At 42.3% G+C, this 23,790-nt stretch overlaps 1 protein-coding gene and 1 long non-coding RNA gene across 2 annotated transcripts in view; both read right to left on the bottom strand.

Annotated features, from left to right (window-relative positions):
• LOC138981220 (uncharacterized) overlaps positions 1–14,197 on the bottom strand; it is a 357,841-nt gene extending 343,644 nt beyond the window's left edge. The window contains exon 1 of the long non-coding RNA XR_011460588.1: positions 14,049–14,197. This is a non-coding gene — a long non-coding RNA (uncharacterized lncRNA). The remainder of the gene's footprint in view (positions 1–14,048) is intronic.
• A 2,871-nt stretch (positions 14,198–17,068) lies between these two features.
• On the bottom strand, positions 17,069–22,263 carry LOC138983271 (toxin MIT1-like). Its single transcript, XM_070356700.1, has 4 exons — positions 22,113–22,263; positions 19,772–19,892; positions 19,141–19,260; positions 17,069–17,220 (listed from the first exon to the last, which is right to left on the bottom strand). The coding sequence occupies exons 1-4, from the start codon at positions 22,134–22,136 to the stop codon at positions 17,192–17,194; spliced, it is 294 nt and encodes a 97-aa protein (XP_070212801.1). The 5' UTR covers positions 22,137–22,263; the 3' UTR covers positions 17,069–17,191.
• Positions 22,264–23,790: the final 1,527 nt, after the last annotated feature.

Below are 23,790 nucleotides of genomic sequence, written 5' to 3' on the forward strand. Positions count from 1 at the left end.
AGGTGCCACACAGGGTGAAGGTGGCGAGGTTCGCCTTGTTTGTCCGTGTCTGTTATAATCCTGCTTTTCCAGCTCCTTTCTAAAGCTGCGAGTATAGGAGTATCCTAACGATAACAGACACTGTTTGTGTTTCTGTAGCTGCCTTTACGAACAATTTTAACGAGTCTGCAGTTCTCTTGTTCAACGTACCAGCAGGGAATATATCAGTAGAAGGGGCGGTTCACAGTGTTTCTGTAACCAGACTGACGAAGCCTTTTACGAGTCTCCAGTTCACGTGTCAGCAACGAATATTACGACAGCCGCAGGACCCACTTTTACTCCAATTGTCTTGACAAAATGTTTGTTCTCCAGCTCCCATCTGCTGCCCACAGGGATGTTCTTCGAGGATATTTTTTTCCGAAAATTTGACAGAATGGCCGATTTTTTTGGTGGCAGTTTTGGAACTTTTCAGGCAATCCTTGGTGTGAGTATTTCTCCACAGTGCACAAAACAAAAACAAACAAACACAAATCTGCAGCTTTGCCGAAATTACTTCCAAGTTGCCGGAGAGTTGAAATAAGTGTAAGTGTTTTGCAGCCTGCCGACGCGAAACGACATCCCTGTGTCTGGTAGGCAAGAATGATTGAATGGAGACTTTCACTTCGGTGCTGTAAAATGTACGTTTTCTTTTTTAATCCAGAACCCTCACGATTCACAGCCGCAAGCACGACAGATTATACACATTTTGAGACCCTCCAAGTGGAATCACTTGAACATATTTCAGAATCTGCGCCTGTTCTGTCAGCCTAGAAAGATCCAATGGAGAAATTCATTTTATTGATGTAACTCAGTACCAAAGACTTGTTAATCCAGAACTTTTCATTCAAAGTGAGCACAACAAGATTATCAGTCAAAGTTGTTGAGACCTTCCAGTGAAATGGTTTTTCTGTAGTTGTCATGTGAACACAGCGAATGTCCTGTTAACCACGAGTGGTACTAATCAAAGTATAAATGTTGAACGAAAGATTGTTCAAGCTGTTTTGATTGTAGCAAAACCGTCCTTCGGTCGCTGTAAAGTTTTGAAACACAGTTCAGCATCTGCGACAATCGTGTCAGCTTCGAATATTCCACAGCAAGATTCACGTCGTGAATGCAACAGTCAAAGTCTTCCAGAACTCGTTCCCATTGAAATCAAGCAAGCACGAAAAAAGTGTTCAAATTCTAAATTAAATTGTATTTTTGTTCTCACTGTCACGCGAACACAGTTCAGAATTGCAACTGTCATGTCAGCCTAGAACGGTTCCTTCCTATAGAGAGATTCCCCTTTGTTGTTGTAACAAAGTATTGTTAATCCAGAACTCTTCCCACTTGCAGAGAACACGAAAACTTCAAATAAGGAGGTCTTCAACGTCGAGTCGTCTTTCTGTCGCTGTCACACACAAATTCAAGATCTGCAACTGTCCTTTTCGACAATTCAAGCAACACAATGATGGATTACCACACCGAAACACACACAATGTGGGAGCTTTACTGTGTCCAGTCAAGCAGAACCAGTCGAACCTCTGCGAGTTTCATTGGATAGAGCGTGGATGTATGTACGTGCAGGAATGATATATGACCTCTTTGTTTAATGGAAGCGTTCTATAAACAAACAAAAATACGGATAGAAAGGGCATTAATGAATGAATAAATGATACATAAATAACGAAAGAACTAAAGAAATACATAAAAACATACGTAAACAAATTGGATAGACAAATAATCAAAACAAAATTAATTTTTAAAAATGATAAAGAAAGGATAGAAGAAAGAGAAGAAAAAAAGAGACGATAAACACCGATACTCCGTCCTTGGAATAGTTTTCTCTGCCAAGCAAAGCAAGAGAACTACCACTTTGATTCAAAACACATTGTTCAAAAGACTAGTTCTAAACGTGCTCATAATTCAAAGTACTGATTGATTTTTTTGTTATTCTTGATTCACATCTTAATCGGAATTGTATCATTTGTATTTTCCGCGATGTAACGCTCTAATGAATACATTGATAACACATAGACTGCTGAATACAACTCCTGTCATCTTGATATCGAAAAAGTCCGCGCATTTCTGAGATAAGTTCTTTATCTTTTTTCTTTGACTGTCTCATTATTGCTTTCATGTCCGCCCAGTAAAAAGACCACTAGGTCGACGTAATTTGCATATTTTGTATTGTCCATAAGTCAACGTTCCTTAAACTCACCTTGTTTTTCTGTTCCCATAAAAGGCATCAAAGCATGCAGACTTTTTAGATTATGTACAAAGCTGAACGAAGTCAACAGAAACTGCATCACGTCGCTTGCCTTGAGCTTCGGGCAACACATGAATCTAATTTCTTATCTGTGGTTGATTCCTCTGGCTCACATAACTCAAGAGGTTTTTCGTCTTTCAAAAGCTGACGGCTCTTAATGCTCTAAATTGTCACCGCAGAGGTTGTTTTTGTTTTTTGTTTTTTTTACTCTACAGTATGGTGCTTCAAACCAAGATAGGAAGCTCAACCTGGAATGCTGACGTTAGCAATAGCGTTGCGGAAGAGGCCAGGTCCAGACTGTTGAAAAACACACAGACTCGTCCCCGTGTACTCAGTTCAGCCCACCGTTTCAGATCTGGTCAGATTTGAAAATGTACACATTTGACTGAGAAAAGAAAAGACCTACGAAGAAGGTTTGCTCCAAGCCACACACACACACACACACACACACACACACACACACACACACACACACACACACACACACACACACACACACACACACACACACACACACACACACACACACACACACACACACACACACACACACACACACACACACACACACAAGAAAAACAAATCGCGTAAGGCGAAAATACAACATTTAGTCAAGTAGCTGTCGAACTCACAGAATGAAACTGAACGCAATGCAAGTTTTCAGCAAGACCGTATACTCGTAGCATCGTCAGTCCACCGCTCATGGCGAAGGCAGTGAAATTGACAAGAAGAGCGGGGTAGTAGTTGCGCTGAGAAGGATAGCACGCTTTTCTGTACCTCTCTTCGATTTAACTTTCCGAGCGTGTTTTTAATCCAAACATATCATATCTATATGTTTTTGGAATCAGGAACCGACAAGGAATAAGATGAAAGTGTTTTTAAATTGATTTCGAAAATTTAATTTTGTAATAATTTTTATATTTTTAATTTTCAGAGCTTGTTTTTAATCCAAATATAACATACTTATATGTTTTTGGAATCAAAAAATGATGGAGAATAAGATAAACGTAAATTTGGATCGTTTTATAATTTTTTTTTTTTTTTACAATTTTTAGATTTTTAATGACCAAAGTCATTAATTAATTTTTAAGCCACCACGCTAAAATGCAATACCGAAGTCCGGGCTTCGTCGAAGACTACTTGAACAAAATTTCAACCAATTTGGTTGAAAAATGAGAGCGTGACAGTGCCGCCTCAACTTTCACGAAAAGCCGGATATGACGTCATCAAAGACATTTATCGAAAAAAAGAAAAAAACGTTCGGGGATATCAATCCCAGGAACTCTCATGTAAAATTTCATAAAGATCGGTCCAGTAGTTTGGTCTGAATCGCTCTACACTCACGCACGCACGCACGCACGCACACACACACATACACACATACACACACACACACACACACATACACCACGGACCCTCGTTTCGATTCCCCCTCTATGTTAAAACATTTAGTCAAAACTAGAAATAGTATGCATTATTATTATTTTTTTTTTTTCCCCTTACACCTGTTCCTTGTCCCGGTGTGCTCTCACGCCGCCCCGTCCCTGCACTCGCTGCTCCATCCACATCTGAATTTCGTTCCGCTGCCAGACTTGTCGATTTTACAGACGCTCCAGGGAGGGATGTCGGGTCGTTGCGGTAGGCTACCCTCGGAAGATGACACTGCACTTCTGCTGAGTCACTTCGACGGTGTTCAGTAGTGGGTCTGTCCCGAGCTAACGGACGCAGCCTCCTACTAACGACATTGACTGCTAAGTCGCGGAGCCAGACTGAGTGAGGGTCCCCTCCAGAGAGCAGACCGCCACCACGTCCCTCCGTCGACCCCCCAGAACGTCACACGTTGAAGACTGACAGCAGAAGTACTATTCAGGGAAGGATGGAACAGGAACACTGAGACCAAGGTCACCATGAGAGCTCCGGGCATGAAGGGCCACAAGAGCAAGGACAATTTATAATTTTGGATGATTAATGAGATGAGGATGATTATAATGATGATGCTATGGATTTCCAATTTTGGTTTGAGACTACGTGACAGGGCAGCACTCTACGCTTGCTGTCATAATATATCCTGGTGTCAACCAGGCCCGAGAACTGCCGCACCTGCGGTGTTGGTCAGGTAAACAGAACCTGAGCACCCTCAAAGTCGCATTCGTTAAGTGAATGACACTCGGCTGTGTGATTCCAGCCTTCCCTTGGGAACCATAGCACTTCCACTCTGGGTAGGAGCCGACCGTAGCCCGAAAAACCCACATGACCCTGATGGGATTCGAACCCACGACCTCCCGGCCCACAGCCCGATGCGCTAACCACTGCGCTACGGGGGCCGGTAGTATGCATTATTATTATTATTACTGTCAATCATTTTATGTCATGTATTTTGAAAAAAAATTCGTTTAAACCAACAGACTGGGGGCTCTCAAACATTTAATTTTCAGGCTGTCTGACAGCAAATCTTCAATATGAGTACAGTAGAAAAAAACACTTTGTGTATAGGGATAAGTAACACATGAAGCAGACCTCTACTGTTTGTTGGGGATAGACAGCTGAACTCACGCACTGTTGATCCGCCCTTCTGTAGATTCGGGGGCCGGTTTCATGGGCTAGCAATACAGTTGGTCAACCGCAGTTAAACGAGTGAAACGACGAAATCGGGTTTCATCAACATGATTTCAGTCGGTCGACTGAGCCTCTTCGCACGAAGAGTTGTTCGATTTCGAAGGTATTTCATAAGAATGTTAAACAGGTGTTGATAGGGGGGGGGGGGGGGGGAATAATGATTTAGACAGCTGATTGTAGGGTTCTTTATTCCCACGTAATGTTACGTAGGAATGAACTCAGCCATAAAACGAGAACGATTATTTTGGAGATTTGATTTCCACATTGTAAAACGAGTTATTTTATTTTTTTATTTTTTCAACGGAACGAGTTTATGTGTATGTATTGATGGAACAACCTGCATTCCTCTCTTTATTGTTCTTGTATGTTTTTTTATTTTTTATTTTTTAAATTTTTTTCATGGGGTTTCTTGAAATAAAATTTGACTTGACTTGTCTTGACTTGATTACAGTGCTGACCTTTCCGTACTGCAACACAGATCTGTCCTGGGTTTTACGTAGGAGAAAGTCATTCATCCCTTTAGATACATACCAAATATCAACGACTTAGTTGTCTTGTGCCGAGTGTATTTTGTTGGGTATTTTTTCTTCTGAATTCATTCCGCAGATTGACATATATGTCAGTTACACCATTGGTTATATTGAACTTTAGTGTTGGATAGTTTCTGCAACAATCTAAGGCCTAAAAAAAAAATAGGTGTGGTTACGGTAACCCGACCTACCCTATTTTTAGGGGCCGATCCTATAACTTTTTATTACATTTGTCAAAAAAAAAAAAAAAAAAAAAAAAAAAACCGAGTACAAAAAACGCAATGAAAGCGAAAGCGCCCGTGTCGCACACTTATTTCCCTGTCAAGTAGGTTTAATTTGTACACATTAGAAAAAAAAGTTAAAAAAAAAAAAAAAGTGATTGCCTACCTACCTACCCTATTTTTTTTGGCTATGTTACCGTAACCACACCTATTTTTTTTTTTGGCCTAAGCCTCTGAATTTGTCTAACTTGTTCTTTGAAGCGTAACAAGTCGTTTGAATTACCATTCGAGTTACGGGATGAACTGTGTATTATATATGCGTTTATTTACATGGCCTTTCGAAAGAAAACATCGGCGCGGCCATTTTGAGACAAAGGGGACAAGCAAATAAAGACAATTAGGGCGGCCGAAAGTAGGCTTTTTGCTTCGACCCAATTACCAAATTATGCATAGTGTAAAAGCTCATTCTGTCAATTAATTTTACCAAATTATGCACAGTGTAAAAGCTCATTCTGTCAGTTAATTTTACCAAATTATGCACAGTGTAAAAGCTCATTCTGTCAGTTAATTTTACCAAATTATGCACAGTGTAAAAGCTCATTCTGTCAGTTAATTTTACCAAATTATGCACAGTGTAAAAGCTCATTCTGTCAGTTAATTTTACCAGCATCGTGCATTCTTTGCATTGATAAAATTCAATTTTCACTCAATAATATCACTGGATTCTGAGATTTGAAGTTACAACGCTGAAGTTCAACATCACGGGTTGAGCGTCCTTCTTTCTTTGCAACGGTCTATGTTGTGTTACCAGTCGGATAAACTGAGCCGAAAGAAAAGTCAACAAGTGTCCTCGCTTACGCGGTAACCGCACTCGGTTAACAGTGAAAGTAATGGCAAAAAGGAAACAGATGGAAGCGATACAACCGAAGAAAGTGAAAACCACAGTTGTTAGACGATTCACAAACAATGCTTTATTTTCTTCCGGAAATTCCGAGGTTGTTGCCCCTGTAATGTGAAGTAACAACAACCCGTCCTTCAAACTCTACTTTTTCACTGGAGTTGCTTGCCGCTGAATTAAGGACAACAGCTGTTTACCCCGAATCAGTAACAATTACATGAGTCCCTATGCTGTTATCGTCAGGCTGAATTTGAATTGTGGTTTAAAGGAAACATGACCAATCAACCATCGCGAAAATTACCTGGTCTATTCAATAAATCTGTCCTGGAAACACACCCGTCATAGACACATTGAAGACTGGGTGGCCGAGTGGTAACGCACAGTTTGCGCTCGGAATCGAGAGGTTGCGTGTTCGACCCTGGGTCAGGCCGCTATTTTCTCCCCCCTTTCCTAACCTAGATGGTGGGTTCAAGTGCTAGTCTTTCGTATGAGACGAAAAACCGAGGTCCCTTCGTGTACACTATATTGGGGTGTGCACGTTAAAGATCCCACGATCGATTGACAAAAGGGTCTTTCCTGGCAAAATTGAATAGGCATAGATAAAAATGTCCATCAAATACCCGTGTGACTTGGAATAAAGGCCGCGAAAGGTGAATGCTCGCCTAACAGGCTTGAGGTTTGCTGGTCGATGTGAATGCGTTATATATTGTGTGTAAAAAATGTTTGTTTGTCTGTCTGTCTGTAAAAAAATTCCATTTCACACGGCAGAAATTAATATGTAAAGCGCGGAGAGCACAGTTAATTGTGGTTCGCGCTATATAAGCTCACCATAATAATAAATAAATAAAATAAAATAAAAATAATAACATGTATAGTCTTCACGTATTAACGACTAGGCTCACCATGTCAGATCATTCCAGGTTTTTACACAACAAAAACCCATCCCTACACTTGGATACTTACCAAACATCAAGAGGTTGTGTGTGTGTGTGTGTGTGTGTGTGTGTGTGTGTGTGTTTGTGCGTGTGTGTGTGTGTGTGTGTGCAGGGTAGGGATTTTTAGTGCTGGTGACAATGTGCTGGTGACAATGTGCTGGTGACAATGTGCTGGTGACAATGTGCTGGTGACAATGTGCGAAATGAATTGATTACAGAAATTCCCACTCTGCACCAGGAGCAGTGACAATGTTACTTTTTGTTGTTTTCAGGTGGACGGATGATCTTATCTCACGTAAGCGCCTGGTCGGGTCTGAAATAGCGAGCCGAAGTATTTTACATTGAGGACTGTGTCTTGAAATGTGAAACAAAAAATGTTAAAAAAAACCATCCACTTCCCTAGTAACGGTTCCGATAAACACAACATACTTTTAATTACCCTTTCTATAATTGGTACGCGGAAATATTGTTCCTACATGTTTTTTTTTCATTTGTTAAAACCTTTTTTTTCAGATTAAAAAAAGTGCTATGATGATGTGCCCCGGATTAAATGATATTTCTGTCCGGAAAAAAAAGGCACAACAAGTTTGACGACGGGTCTCTTTTTATCTTTTTTTAAGAAGGAAGTGTCGTTAAATGTTGCAATTGGATGTCCGAGATCTAACTTTACGAGGATCCAGAAAAAAATGTGTGAGTGGCAGTTCCAAAGGTAGCATACATCTTATACAAATAAGGAAACATTAAAAACTAAATAAAGAAAAAGATCCAAAAGTTGAACTTGAGTACGAAAATATCCACAGATAAGTGCTTTGAAACAATGGAAAAAAAAGAGTAAACACACGCACACGCACACGCAAACACACACACGCGCGCACACACGCACACACACACACATACACATACACACACACACACACACACACACACACACGCCCACATATATATACATACATACATACACACACACACACACACACACACACACACACACACACACACACACACACATACACGCACACACAGTCACACACACACACACACGCATATACACACAGACACACACACACACACACACACACACGTACACGCACGTACACACACACACACACACACACACACACACACACACACACTCGACGAAATGTCTTTAAAATCCACACATACTTGAGGTTATAAGGCCAACCACATTTGTCCTTAAAGTCCGCTACAAATATCATCAAGTCCAGCCACAAATGTCCTCAAATCCAGCCACAAATGTCCTCAAATCCAGCCACAAATGTCCTTAGATACAGTCCACATACGTCATGTGGTCGAGTCACACATGTCCTTTGAGCGGCATTGTCTGCGAAAAGTTTGGTGTGAAGCAGATCTAGAAACGACGTATTTTGCTTTGGAACGACCACATGTATTTCCAAATACCTAAATTTGAACTAGTGGAAAAGAGCCCGAGAAAGTCGCTTTGAAACTACACGATATAACTGCTCAAGTTAGCTGTCGTTCACTGCAGAACTATCTATAAACGCTAAGTCTCTTCTTTGCTTAAATTAAAAGAAATGTAATATAATTTAAGCGTTAACCTAAACGATTTCAAATATTACAGCATGATGATTATTCCGTCTATCCTGCAGTATTGTAGTATAATTCATTTTGTGTCTTTTTTTTCCCGAAAGGAATACCTTTCACATTCGTACAGTATCTCATAAAAAAAAACCTAAAAAAACCACATCTTAACAAAAAAAATCCATAAAACAATGTCCTTAAACCTAGCTGTATAATTAAGTCAAGCGAGGTTTCATGCAGTTTCCTCACACGGAAGATGACCAGACTTCAGCCTTAGACAAGTGACAGGCAATAAATTGCATACTTGAACAACTTTCCTTTCTCCACAGAATAAAAAACACACAAGATAAAACAATCGAAAAAAACTCCTTAAATCAGAGATAGCTACATTTCTTTTTGCTGATTTAGAATTAAAATGTCAGTATCCATACCCCACAATCAAGAAGCCGAGGCTGCAGGAACAAACTGAAGATGGCAGTTCAGAGGCTGGCAGAAAACTCAGAGTCCGAGGACGGAGGCAAAAATGGTTAAGATATCGAGGAAGGGGGCAGTTAGAAAACCTAGAATGAGAGGGATTATTGGTGGAGGAGAAGGGGGAGAAGAGGAACATGCCTAGCGCCTGGCGAAGGATTGTCGGGCGGGGGTTGGGGTGGGGGGCGGGGGGAGGGGAGAGAAGGGAGGTGGGGGAGAGTCGTGGGAGAAGAGGAAAGGGGTAAGGCGCTAATAGAGAGAAAAGCGAGAAAAAGTGACAAGACTGTGCTCTGAAGGCGGAAAAGGTTGAGACAGAGGGAGAGAGTGGCGGCGTCAGTAAACGCTAATAGGAGAAAGAAAGACAGGCAGAGCAGCAGCCCAGCAGGCCAGCCTGGCAGCGTCGTGCCGAGCGAGCGCTGAAAGGCATGGCCCTGGACTCACAGTGTGTGGAGCACCTCTACGCGACATCCGCTGGTTGTACGCCCTTCTGCTGTCCTCCCCGCCACGGTCGCCGTAAGCTGACACAGGCGCTGGATTCATAATTATGCACGTGAAACCAGTCGTTTTGGGAAAGGGGGACCTTGAGTGTGTGTGTGTGTGTGTGTGTGTGTGTGCGAGCGTGTGTGTGTGTGTGTGTGTGTGTGTGTGTGTGTGTGTGTGTGTGTGTGTGTCTGTCTGTCTGTCTGTCTGTCTTTGTGTGTCTATGTGTGTGTATGAGCGTTCAGAAGTATGTTTTTTGAATAAATGAGTTCCAGATGCAGCACACACATCGCACCCATCGGAAGTCTGGAACTGGATGTACAAGGCTGAGCCTCCTCTCCGCAATATCTGCTGTACGCCCTTTTGATGTCCTGACCGCGACAGTCGCCGTCAGCAGACAGAAAGGCCCTAAGATATGTATGTACCAGGGCCGGACCAAGTTCCTTTGAGGGGGGGGGGGGGGGTTCCAACTGAAGGCAGGGGTGCAGGGGCAACGCCCCGCTGGGGGGGGGGGGGGGGGGGCAAAGCGTCCCAGAAGCCGAGAAAATTTTGCATTTGTGAGGTCATTTTTTGGTCTTTCCTTGCAACTGGGAATCAAAACTACACATATTTTCAACAGTAACATAACACGCGGAAGTGGGAAAGGTATAGGGGCGAGCACTCAATGATCTCACAGTGTGCAGTACAGTCCCTTTCCGAAACATCGGTTCCCCGATAGCGCAGATGATATCTTGTTGCAATCGGTTCTCTGATACTATTATGGGGGCGAGGACGCCCCCATTCTATACGGATAGTTTAGAGGTTGACCATGGGCAGCGCCATTTTGTTGTGAAATACGTCATCAGTTTGTGTACACAGGAAGTTGTGACATCCGTCACCCTATGGGAGGGGTGAAGGCAACATTGTTCATCTGTAGAAAGTTGTGAAATCCGTCACCCTATGGGAGGGGTGACGTCAAAATTGGTCATCACAGAGTTTGTGTAACACAGGAAGTTGTGAAATACGTCACCCTATGGGAGGGGTGACGTCAAAATTGTTCAACAAAAACATGATATGTCGCATTGTGCAGGGTCAACTGCAACAAACTCAAACCGAGCCATTCATACCTAGCTGTATTTGAGAGACTTATATACCCGACATTTTTATTTCTTATTTTTAGCACAGGTGTAGGAAAAATCATGAACCAAAATGTTATTTATTTTCTAATTTAACATTTTTTTTACAAATATGACCATGGTCTTTTAAACATACAGTGACATTAAACATTGTTATGTTAAAAAAAAGAAAAAAGAAATAAAGCTTTTGTGCACAAATCAGAAAATACATTGTACATTTTACCTACAGGCCAAACAGTGTCTGTTGGCGGCAGAGGGCCCAGCAAGTTGCTATTTTTAGATCGATTAAAAGTTGTCAAGAACAGGCGCTTACATTTGGATGTGTCCACTGATAGTAGGTTTGGTTGTGATCAATCAGAATGATGTAGGAATAAAAATGTATGACAGTTTGGTATGATGACATGTAATTCAAATATGCTGAAATGTAATATTATACATGATATAATATTATTATGGCTGTTGCCATGACCATGAACCCCAAGAAAGGTTTAATGTTATGTAAAATCAAAATACCAAAATCAAGCACCTACTAATTTGGTCTACGGTGCGGCTTGGACCAAAAAAGGATGGACACGCAACTCGCTCAGCCAGCCAGCGCTGCGAGACTTACAGCGGCCAACTTCGCCGCGGCACGCTCATTGGCTAAGTATTGAACTTGCGTCAAGGCCGATGCGCGTAGATTCCCAGAATGTTTACTTTCGGTTAGATTCTTCGACAGCATTCGCAGAGGTGACTGCCGTATTGTGTACCGCAGTCAGAAGTAATTTATTACTTTTGGGAGTTTAGTAACGTGATATCAGTTTTCAATTGTTCGTTCACTTATATTGCTTTCAGATTTAACACACAAGAAACAGTAGCACGGTTTTCGTTGCGAAAATGTGCATTGGCAATGCTACGCGATCGAATTGTGTATTATGTACACGCGGTGTTCTTCTCAGGAAAAGACCGAAGCGACATGTGACGTCAGTCGTTCAGCCCGCGAGCGGTGGGATGGGGGGGTTCACATGGTTTGTTTGTTTCAGAACCACACCCATATACACACATTTCACATGTAAACCATTTGTCCGCCCCCTGTCGATATTTATCGACTAAGTTCCTTGTTAATACTAGTGATAGTGTAGCGTGTGACTTGACTTGTGGCCTATGGTGATGGACTTATAACGGGGAGGGCAGGCCGTTGTCGACTTGATGTTGTTCATAATTTGAAATAGTTTTAGAAGACCAAATAAACTAAGGGAGTTGGGGAAAGAGCTTAAAAAGTCCACATATATTTTTGTTCTTTTCTCTGAGAGGTACATCGGATGGCCGGGGGGGGGGGGGGGGGGTCCGGAACCCAGGGACCCCCCCCCCCCCCCCACACACACACACACATATCCGGCCCTGTGTACGTGATACCGATTTGAAGTTGAAAAAAGTAGGGGTTGGTTGCCGTTTACTTCGTTCGCGCTAATATAGGGCAACATTTTATAAAAGTGTTATCTTAGTCTGAAAAAAAATCCCCTAAAGCAGATTCATAAGAACAAGAGATGCAGGTCCATGTTCATGCTATTGATTGTCAGACCTGCTATGGTTGTATAGTAATCTGGAAGAAATGTGTTGAATCACAGATCCTGGAAGTTTCAGCACCAAGTGTAGCTAGGACACCCTCCATAACAGGAATGGCGTTAATCAGAAATGTTCGTTCTTTTACTGATTGAAACATGGAAATAACGGATGCGGAGAGGTCAGTTTCTCTGTACAACTATGATATGGGGACCCGGTGGCTCAGTTGGTAGAGCACTGGGACTTGTGATCCGCCGGTGACAGGTTCGAATCCTGGCCGGGACGGACACGGGTCAACTTTACGTGCAGACTCTGAGACGGTTTCCCTGTTCTACTCCCGTGTCACCACTGTGGCACGTGAAATACCTCGGTCATTCTTCCATAAGTGCAGGTGGCTGATTACACCTACACACGCTGACAACAGGGTAGCGCGACTCAGTTGCTGCTAGCTTTCCATTGGGAGGAAGCGACCCGAATTTCCCAGCAACGGGAAAATAAAGTAATGAAAATGAAAATGAAAACGAAATATGTCAATACTTTTATTTGTTAAACTTGACTTGTCACAGTAATCAGTTACGAGTTTCTGTGCGGGCCAGGCACTTGTAGAATGGCCTCCGCGATCTTTGGAGCAGAGATATTGCTGGGATTTATTTTCTTTGACAAATTTGCCCGAGATGACCATAACACTCACGGCAATGTTAATCTTCTGCGGTCCTCGGTGTCACCTTTCTGTTCCCCTAGCACGAACATGGAAATAAAGGAAACGGAAAGGTCAACCCGATCTGAGCTACCGGTTCCAGATTCCATTACCATTGGATGGCCAAATCTCAAAATTGTAACTCGCCAGCCGGGCGAGTAACTTTAGGAAAGTCACTAGCCCGCCAGAAATGTCGCTAGCCCGGTACATATCAACGTTGCTGCATCTGCAGTGTTTATGGCTTTGAAACTCGATGTTACAACCACAAGTGTTGCATTTGACCAGAGTTTTCACTGTCAGCCGGGCGAGTAGCAAGGCGGTTTCTAATAGCCAGGCGGATTTTGTACTCGCCCCTCGCGATCGGGCGGACGATTTGGCCATCCCTGCATTTGTTGTTTTTCTCTACAACTATGATATTTCGGTGCTTTTATTTGTCTAGTTTGACTGTTGGCAATGTTTATCTTTGGAATAGCCACCTTTTGGTAGCGCGCTGGATTTGTATTCAGTTGGCCGCTGTCAGCGCGAGTTCGATCCCAGGTTCGGCGGAAATTTATTTCACAGAGTCAACTTTGTGTGCAGACTCTCTTCGGTGTCCGAACCACCCCCCGTGTATACTACATTGGGTGTGCACGTTAAAGATCCCACGATTGACAAAAGGGTCTTTCCTGGCAAAATTGCTTAGGCACAATTAATAATTGTCTACCATACCCGTGTGACTTGGAATAAGGCCGTGAAAGGTAAATATGCGCCGACATGGCTGCAATCTACTGGCCGTATAAAATTTCATCTCACACGGCATCACTGCACAGCGCCTAGAACTGTACCCACGGAATATGCGCGATATAAGCCTCATTGATTGATTGATTGATATTCCCCCAGTGTAAACAAAGTTCGGCAATGCAGTCGAAATGACGGCAAAAACTGTGGCGAAAAGTAACCTTTTTTTTTTTTTTTACTTTTTACCGACTGTCCCCACCAAACGACATCTCTGCAGTGGTACACGTGTCCTCAAACGTAGAAGAGAGCAGTTGCATCCCTACCTCAATCTCCTTCTCCAACCCCGATCAGTGTCGACTGAGTAGATCTATGGTCCGTCAAGTCTTGGCTGGGGCGAGTTTCGTGGCAGGAAGTGTGATGGAAAGTGGCCGCATGCAGAGCAAGCCAGTTCGATTCCTGTCGCTGTAGTAAGGCATCCAGCAGGGAAGTCTGACGGTTGAATGACACCATGTACGTGTGAAGGGGGGGGGGGGGGGGAAGGGGGGGGGGGAGGGGGGGGGGGGGGGGGGATCTGCGCGTGTTTGCCTTGAAAATGTTTCTTTGTATTAGCTTCTGTTCTGGGCGATTTCTTTCAGTTTGCTGAATTTTTTCTTTAAGGCAAGGCAAGGCAAATAATTTATTTCAGGAAAACACACACATACACACACACACACACACACACACACACACACACACACACACACACACACACACACACACACACACACACACACACACACACACACACATACACCACGACCCTCGTCTCGATTCCCCCTCTATGTTAAAACATTTAGTCAAAACTTTCACTAGTTTATTCTGAATCGCTCTGCACACACGCACGCACAGACACACACACACACACACACCCACACCCACACACACACATGCACCACGACCCTCGTCTCGATTCCCCCTCCGCGTAAGGCGAAATAACAACATTTAGTCAAGCTGTCGAACTCACAGAATGAAACTGAACGCACTGCTTTTTTCACCAATACCGCATACTCGTAGTTTCGTCAGTCCACCGCTCGTGGCAAAGGCAGTGAAATCGACGAGCCAGAATAGTGCGGTAGTGGTCGCGCTGAGCAGGATAACACGCTTTTCTGTATCTATTCTTTTTAGCTTACTGAGTTTGTTTTTAATCCAAACATATCATAGCTATATGTTTTTTGAATGAGAAACCGGCAAGGAATAAGATGAAATTGTTTTTAAATCTATTTCTGGAAAATTAATTTTAATCATAATGTTCATATTTTTAATTTTCAGAGCTTGTTTGTAATCCAAATAAACATATGTATATGTTTTTGGAATAGAAAAATAACGAACAATAGGATGAAATTATTTTTGGATCGTTTAATAAAAAAAGTAATTTTAATTACAAGTTTCCGATTTTTAATGACCAAACTCATTCATTAGTTTTTAAGCCACCAATCTGCAATGCAATACCAAAGTCCCGCCTTCGTCGAAGATTGCTTTGCCAAAATTTCAATTAATTTGATTGAAAAATGAGGGTGTGACAGTGCTGCCTCAACTTTTACAAAAATCCGGATATGACGTCATCAAAGGTATTTATCAAAAAAATGAAAAACATATCCGGGGATATCATTCCCAAGAACTCTCATGTAAAATTTCATAAAGATCGGTCTAGTAGTTTAGTCTGAATCGCTCTACACACACACACAGACACACACACACAGACACACACACACACACACACAAACTTGACTAAATGTAAAGAGCAAACAAATGCGTACTAATAAACTAAATTCCGATGAGGGAGAAACATTGAATTTCATAATCCAAGAAATAGAAATTCACTGGCTATGACTGTATTATGTATTATCTTTTAAAGGGAATGAATGTCGTGCGCGTTTGTATCTTTCCGCATGTTTGTGTTTGAATGTACTGTGTATTGAATGAACTCAAACCAAGATATATTCCTGTGTTATGCACGTGGTTGAAATAAAATCGTATGTCTTCTGTCTTATGTTCCCCACTCCGCTACCCTCACCGAAGGAAAGTCACCAGAAATTCGTCATTTTGTGTCAGCGTATTTGTTTACGCACAAGCGGCCTTCCATGCACTTGCTAGTGTCTTCGATGATGGTTATAAGAAATGTGTGGTTTTCATTGCTTCGATTATCAAATATTCATTTATGTTTCCTATCACTTTGTCTTGCACGCATTGGAGTTGTGGTGTTTGAACTCTAACAATTGTATCTTTAACGGTTTCTGAGATGATTAGCTATCTAGAACGCATCAAATAATGTGAAGATATTTTTAAGCCCTTCTCTGTCTTTGAGAATCCACTCATTTTTATTCGTGAGAGATATTGAATCATACAGATGATCGAATCACTTAGCCTTGAGGCGATAAAGAACAAACTGGCTGAAATGATTACATCGTGAGTGGAAAATTAATAACTTTGTGATTTGTCGTTACAGAGAAAATCCCAGGCCAAAGACAACGAAGATGCATAAACAGCTAAATAGAGGATCCTATTCCCTCACACACACACACACACACACACACGGCACACACACACACGACACACACACACACACACACACACACACACACACACACACACACACACACACACACACACACACACACACAGGGCACACACGACACACACACACACACACACACACACACGACACACACACACACACACACACACACATACACACACACACACACACACACACACACACAGACAGAAACACTCACACACACACAGACAGACAGACACACATACACACACACACATACACACATACACACACACATACACACGCACACACACACACACACACACACACACAAAGACATACAAACACACACACACACACACATGCTGTTACACACACACACACACACACACACACACACACACACACACACACACACGCACACACACACACACACACTAACATTTTCTGGTTTGTGCAACAACAATAAGAAAGAAATGGCATATAACAGCACTTGTCATTGGCTTTTATTTGTATTCTTTTGAATCATTTTTGTGACTTGTCTGTGCGATGCACTTTCGCTGATATGGCAGCATTCCACAAGGAATTTCCTTGAAATTGTAAACTCTCAGCTCAAAAGAAGGAGTTGACATTTTCCTGGATATGACAAAAACAGAAAATGGAAAGAAAACACACATTGAATAAATATAAAGAAGTGATTATAGAAAAACCCTAGAACAAAAGACGATCGCGTTCTAAAATATATGAACAGACAGACACGTGAAAAGATTGGAGGGGGTGAGGGGAGGAGGCTGACAATGGCATTACAATAATAGGAAGGATGGGTGCAGCGGAAGAAAAGAATGTGTCGCTAGAGTAGGGGACAAATTGAGAAAAGGTTTGCAATTGGGGGGAAGGGGGGGGGGGCATACAGAGATACAGAGACAGGCAAACAGACAGAGGCAAAATAATAATAAGAAAAAAATGAAGAAAAAAACATGGGTGTTTGGGTGGGGGGAGCTATAAATGAGAGAGAGAGAGACGTCGGACGGTCAAACCGAAAGACAGACAGACCAACAGACAGACAGACCGACCGACAGACAGACCGACAGACAGACAGACAGACAGACCGACAGACAGACAGACCGATAGACCGACAGACAGACCGACCGACAGACCGACAGACAGACAGACAGATAGAACGACAGACAAACAGACAGACAGACAGACAGACAGACAGACCGACAGACCGACAGACAGACCGACCGACCGACAGACAGACAGACAGACCGATAGACCGACAGATAGACCGACAGACAGACAGACAGACAGACAGATAGACAGACAGACAGACAGACAGACAGATAGACCGACAGACAGACAGACAGACAGACAGACAGACAGACAGACCGACAGACAGACAGACATACAGACCGATAGACCGACAGACAGACAGACAGACAGACAGACCGATAGACCGACAGACAGACCGACCGACAGACCGACAGACAGACAGACCGATAGACTGACAGACAGACCGACAGACAGACAGACAGACAGACAGACCGATAGACCGACAGACAGACAGACAGACATACAGACCGATAGACCGACAGATAGACCGACCGACACACAGACCGACAGACAGACAGACAGACAGACCGACAGACAGACAGACGGACAGACGGAGGGAGAGAAACTTGAACAACAGCTTGCACTGGAAAAGAGTAAGTGGGGAAAAGATAAACAGAGCAAATTGAATAAACTTCTTTAAGCATTAACTTTTCTGCAAGTTTAAGGAGTGCTGGGGACAGAAACAGAAAATAAACAAAGGCGCATAATCCCTAACATCATAGTTTGGTCACTATCATCTTTCTTATTGTGAGCTATTTTGAAGAACAACAAAACACCCACTCTATTGTCGTATTAATTTTAACTCTCTTGTATACTTTCCTTCTTCCATTTATTTCGCAAACCAAAAGCTTATAGTTTCTATTTGCGTTTGATCGTGCGCTAATTTTGACTTCAAAACTACCCTCATTTTACAGTTACTTTTACCCATTCCGGTTCGATGCCAAAAAAAACCCAACAACATATTTTGTTCTCTGATTGGAAAAATAAGATTTAAAGTTTGACACTTTGAACGCGGATGTGCTCTTATATCAAAAATCTTACTAACGTAATTCTTAGCGTTCTAAATTATCTCACACAGAAGTAAGAACAGACCGTTAATGAATTTTGGCTACTTTCTTGGGAAGTAAAGGAACATAGAGGATCAAATTAAATGTGTGTGTGTGTGTGTGTGTGTGTGTGTGTGTGTGTGTGTGTGTGCTTGTAAGTGTGTGTGTCTGTGTGTGTTTGTATATGTGTGTGTGGGGGAGGGGGGGGGGCATGCGTGTGCGCGCACGTGTGTGTGGATGTGTGTGTTTATATGTGTGTGTGCGTGTGCGTGTGCGTGTGTGTGTGACTGTCTTTCGGACCGTTTAAGAGCGTCTATGCGTGCGTGCGTAGGTCTATTGGTCTGTGTGTTTGTCTGTCTGTCTCCCTGTCTTTCTGCTTTTCACTTTTTTTTCTCACCAGTGGAACCAAGTTTGTTTGGGTTGTCAGGAACACACTGAGTGCCCATCGCGCAGATACACTCCGTCACTGGGAAGTCAGGCTTTTCGAAAGGATTTCTTCCACTCAGCATGTGACATTCTGCAAACACAAGGAAAAAGTTCAGTAAAAACTTGTATTTATTATAATAAAAGTGTGCATAGAATGATCGGCTAAAGTTGTCTTCTGACAAACTGTGATTGTATCCAAAATAGGGTTGCTGTGTGTGTGTGTGTGTGTGTGTGTGTGTGTGTGTGTGTGTGTGTGTGTGTGTGTGTGTGTGCGTGTATGTGTGTGTATGTGTGTATGTGTATGTGTCAGTGTGTTTATCATGTATGTATGTATGTGTGTGTGTGTGTGCGCGCGTGTGTGTGTGTGTGCGCGCGTGTGTGTGCGTGCGTGTGAATGTGTGCGTATCTGTCCTTTCGTGTCTGTCTGTCTATCTGTCTGTCAATCTGTCTGTCTGTTTGTCTGTCTGTATTATCCTGACTGTCGGTCTGACAGTGCCTGTGGTTGTGTCTCTGCATGCTCAGAACCAGAGAAACTGAGTACCAAATGAACAAAGGAATCTTTCTCACAAAGAAACACACTGACACCATGACTGTTGACTTACCATCTCCCTCGCGGATGAAAGGCTGGCAGACTTGAGACCCATGATCAGTTATTACACAGCACTCGTTGTCCGCGCAGTCCGACCCTTTCTCACAACACAGACACACGCCCACACACAGCACCTGCACGTCACAGCCAAACAGCGTCATACTTATGACGTCATAATTCAAACTTTATGTTGTACATCATAGGTCATCACAGAACACTCATTGTGCGCACAGTCCGACAACACAGACACGCGCCCACACACAAGTCCTGCGCGTCATACCAACTAACGTCAGGATAACCAGACCACATCATAACTATTGCGTCATCATGCACCATTTCCAGTATAGGACATGGCACGTACAACACTGATCCTCAGCAGAGAGCTACCCTCTTTCGCCACACAGGCACACACTGTCCACGCACAATACATTATACCAACTAGCGTCAGGATTAGTGTATCAGTATGATGGCGTCATTCGCCTGCAATGTCACGTCATACACTACTAAATCATCAAGCCAAATGTCGATCTGTTTCACAGCACCGGTACATATCCATACATAGCACATATACGTCATAATGTTGTACGACAACAAAGATCATGAAACAGTTCTAATTGCTCACATACCTATACCCTCTGTTCACTTAATAAACCGCAGGGTCAAAGTGCAGTGACTGCATGTAATGTGTTGTTTTGTCATGAATTAAAACGTGCTAATAACCTACCATTTTTTTGAAATTCTGAATTTGGGAACGTTTCGCTGTAGTATCACTTTATCAATCAATCAATCAATCAATGAGGCTTATATCGCGCATATTCCGTGGGTACAGTTCTAGGCGCTCTGCAGTGATGCCGTGTGAGATGAAATTTTATACGGCCAGTAGATTGCAGCCATGTCGGCGCATATTTACCTTTCACGGCCTTATTCCAAGTCACACGGGTATGGTAGACAATTATTAACTGTGCCTAAGCAATTTTGCCAGGAAAGACCCTTTTGTCAATCGTGGGATCTTTAACGTGCACACCCAATGTAGTATACACGGGGGGTGGTTCGGACACCGAAGAGAGTCTGCACACAAAGTTGACTCTGTGAAATAAATTTCCGCCGAACCTGGGATCGAACTCGCGCTGACAGCGGCCAACTGAATACAAATCCAGCGCGCTACCAACTGAGCTATATCCCCGTCCTGAATGATACAGACTTCCAAAAACGTTAAACCCGCACAAAACGCCCATGATATGTGACGCTTTATGACGTCACATCACATGTACGTGTTATGTTGTCATCACTCATAACATTTATGTTGAGCACATTGAAGTAAGATTGGATGGAGGCTTGGGATAACTGAGTGGCGGGATGGAAGAAATTAAGGAAAGCATGATCCATGCATTAATTCAATCACTGGGTCAGTCAGCGCGAAAATACAACATTTAGTCAAGCTGTCGAACTCACAGAATGAAACTGAACGCACTGCATTTTTTCAGCAAGACCCTATACTCGTAGCATCGTCAGCCCACCGCTCGTGGCAAAGGCAGTGATATTGACAAACCAGAATAGCGCGGTAGTGGTTGCGCTGAGCAGGATAGCACGCTTTTCCGTATCTCTATTCTTTTTAACTTTCTGAGCTTATTTTAAATTCAAACATATCATAGCTATATGTTTTTGGAATCAGGAACCAACAGGGAATAAGATAAAACGTTTTTAAATCGATTTCGGAAATTTAATTTTAATGATAATGTTCAGATATTTTATTTTCAGAGCTTGTTGTTAATCCAGATATAACATATTTATATATATTTTTGGGATCAGAAAATAATGAACAATACGATGAAATTGTTTTGGATCGTTTTATAAAAAATAATTTTAATTACAATTTTCAGATTTTTTAATGAACAAAGTCATAATTAATTTGTAAGCCTCCACGCTGAAATGCAATACCAAAGTCCGGCCTTTGTCGAAGATTGCTTGACCAAAATTTTAAACAATATCATTGACAAATGAGGGTGTGACAGTGCCGCTTCAACTTTCACAAAATGCCGGATATGACGTCATCAAAGACATTTATCGAAAAAATGAAAGAAAAGGTCTGGGGATATCATTCCAAGAAACTCTCATGTAAAATGTCATGAAGATCGGTCCAGTAGTTTACTCTGAATCGCTCTACACACACACACAGAGACACAGACACAGACACAGACACACAGACACACACACACACACACACACACACACACACACACACACACACACACACACACACACACACAAACAAACAAACACCACGACCCTCGTCTCGATTCCCCCTCTATGTTAAAACATTTAGTCAAAACTTGATTAAACGTAACAAATCTTACCAGTGAAATCAAAAACGCGTTCATCTTTTATCCAAACAGAACTTGACTGACAAAACGCTGTGCTTATCTTGAACTCTACGAAAAGAGAACCGTTGAAACGCTTTAATCTTAGGATTGTAGATCGACTGCCTTATCAGCTACGACAGCTGTGCGGAACCGTTTTCTTTACTCGCTTATCTGTTGACAGCAAAGGTAACAATATTCTGACCAAAAACGGTTCAGTAAGTGGTGCGCAGTTGTTTTTCTTGCGCATTTAAACAAATTCAACAAGTATGTTTGCATAATTTCCATGAGAACTTTGTATGAAACAAGACTGATTTGAGATCCGCAAAACCCTTTTTTTCTGTTGTTCGTCTGGAAATATTTCCGTTAGAGAAGAAGAAGAAGAACAAAGATCAGAAGCAGCAGCAACAACAACAACAACAACAACAACAACAACAACAACAACAACAACAACAACAACAACAACAACAACAACAACAACAACAAGAGACTTAGCCTGAGAAAGAACAGAATGGCCAAAAATGACAAAGAGCTTCGTCTGCTAACTCCTGTAACGGAGTCTCCGATCAAGTTATCAGTGAAATCGGGTCTCTCCTCTATAATTCGCTTATCTTCGGTTCTGTCAAATAACTTCACTACAAACGACGGCCGTTTCCGGCCAAGGGCGCAACAGATACTCCCCAACCTGTTTTGCAAAGCACTCTCTGTGAAACACAGATTGTTGAACCTTGTCGGGGATCAGTCAGGCTGGGATCAGTAGCTACAGACATGCTGAATGATTATTGGTAACAAGCAGTTTTGATTATGATAGTGGATGAAAACGACTTCATCTCCATCAACAAAAAGAAGCACTCACAGCAGCAAAATAAACTTCACAATTTACTATTGCTGCTTGCTCCATTGTTCTACTCAATATTACCATCATGGATATAAACCATCATCTTACTAGTCCATATGTTGTCTTAACCGTGATAGACCTCTCTCCTGAAACATGTTTTTACAAGAAGATTACAGAACAAAGGACTGACAAGGTTCAAAATCCATACAATTTTCATCATCCTATATGAAACAGGCTAGCTCCTTTTCTGGTTTTCATTCACAACATTAGGTAACCAGTCACGTCCAAGCAAAGAATAAGTTCTTCCATTTCCTATCGCAGAGCTCAAAGTGGGATATTCTTTTTCCCCTTCCTCCGTGATTTTTTTCCACCGGGCTGGCCCTGTTACTGAGAGTTTCCGCAGATTATGAGTCGATATATTTGACGTGATGAGCTTCTTGGAAAAACTGGCAGCATTGGTTTCTTTTGATCTTCAAGTTCACTGAAGGGGACGACTGACTTCTGTTTTTGACGATAGGTGTGTGTGTGTGTGTGTATGTGTGTGTGTGTGTGTGTGTGTGTGTGTGTGTGTGTGTGTGTGTGTGTGTGTGTGTGTGTGTGTGTGTGTGTGTGTGTGTGTGTGCGTTGTTGTTGTAGTTTTGTTTAGCTGTTGTTGTTGTTGTTGATTTTGTCGTTGTTCTTATTCTTCTTCTTTTTCTTCTTCCTCTTTGTCGTCAAGGCTGCTTGTGTCTGCGTTTGTCTTCTTCTGTATGTTGGTTATTGAGTCCCTTTTTTCATCTCTTTGTGTGTACGCTTTCAAGTCCAGGATTTAACAGACAGATCCCTCTCTCTTACTTT

Source organism: Littorina saxatilis, linkage group LG12, assembly GCF_037325665.1.
Source record: "Littorina saxatilis isolate snail1 linkage group LG12, US_GU_Lsax_2.0, whole genome shotgun sequence".
Lineage (NCBI taxonomy): Eukaryota > Metazoa > Mollusca > Gastropoda > Littorinimorpha > Littorinidae > Littorina > Littorina saxatilis.

Excerpts from the sequence above, each read along its gene's own strand:
- LOC138983271 (XM_070356700.1), bottom strand. The coding sequence starts at position 22,136 with ATGAACGCGTTTTTGATTTCACTG. Across the intron at positions 19,893-22,112 it reads ACGCGTTTTTGATTTCACTG|GTGCTGTGTGTGGGCGTGTG; the intron begins GTAAGATTTGTT and ends TGTGACGTGCAG. Across the intron at positions 19,261-19,771 it reads TTTCATCCGCGAGGGAGATG|AATGTCACATGCTGAGTGGA; the intron begins GTAAGTCAACAG and ends TTGTGTTTGCAG.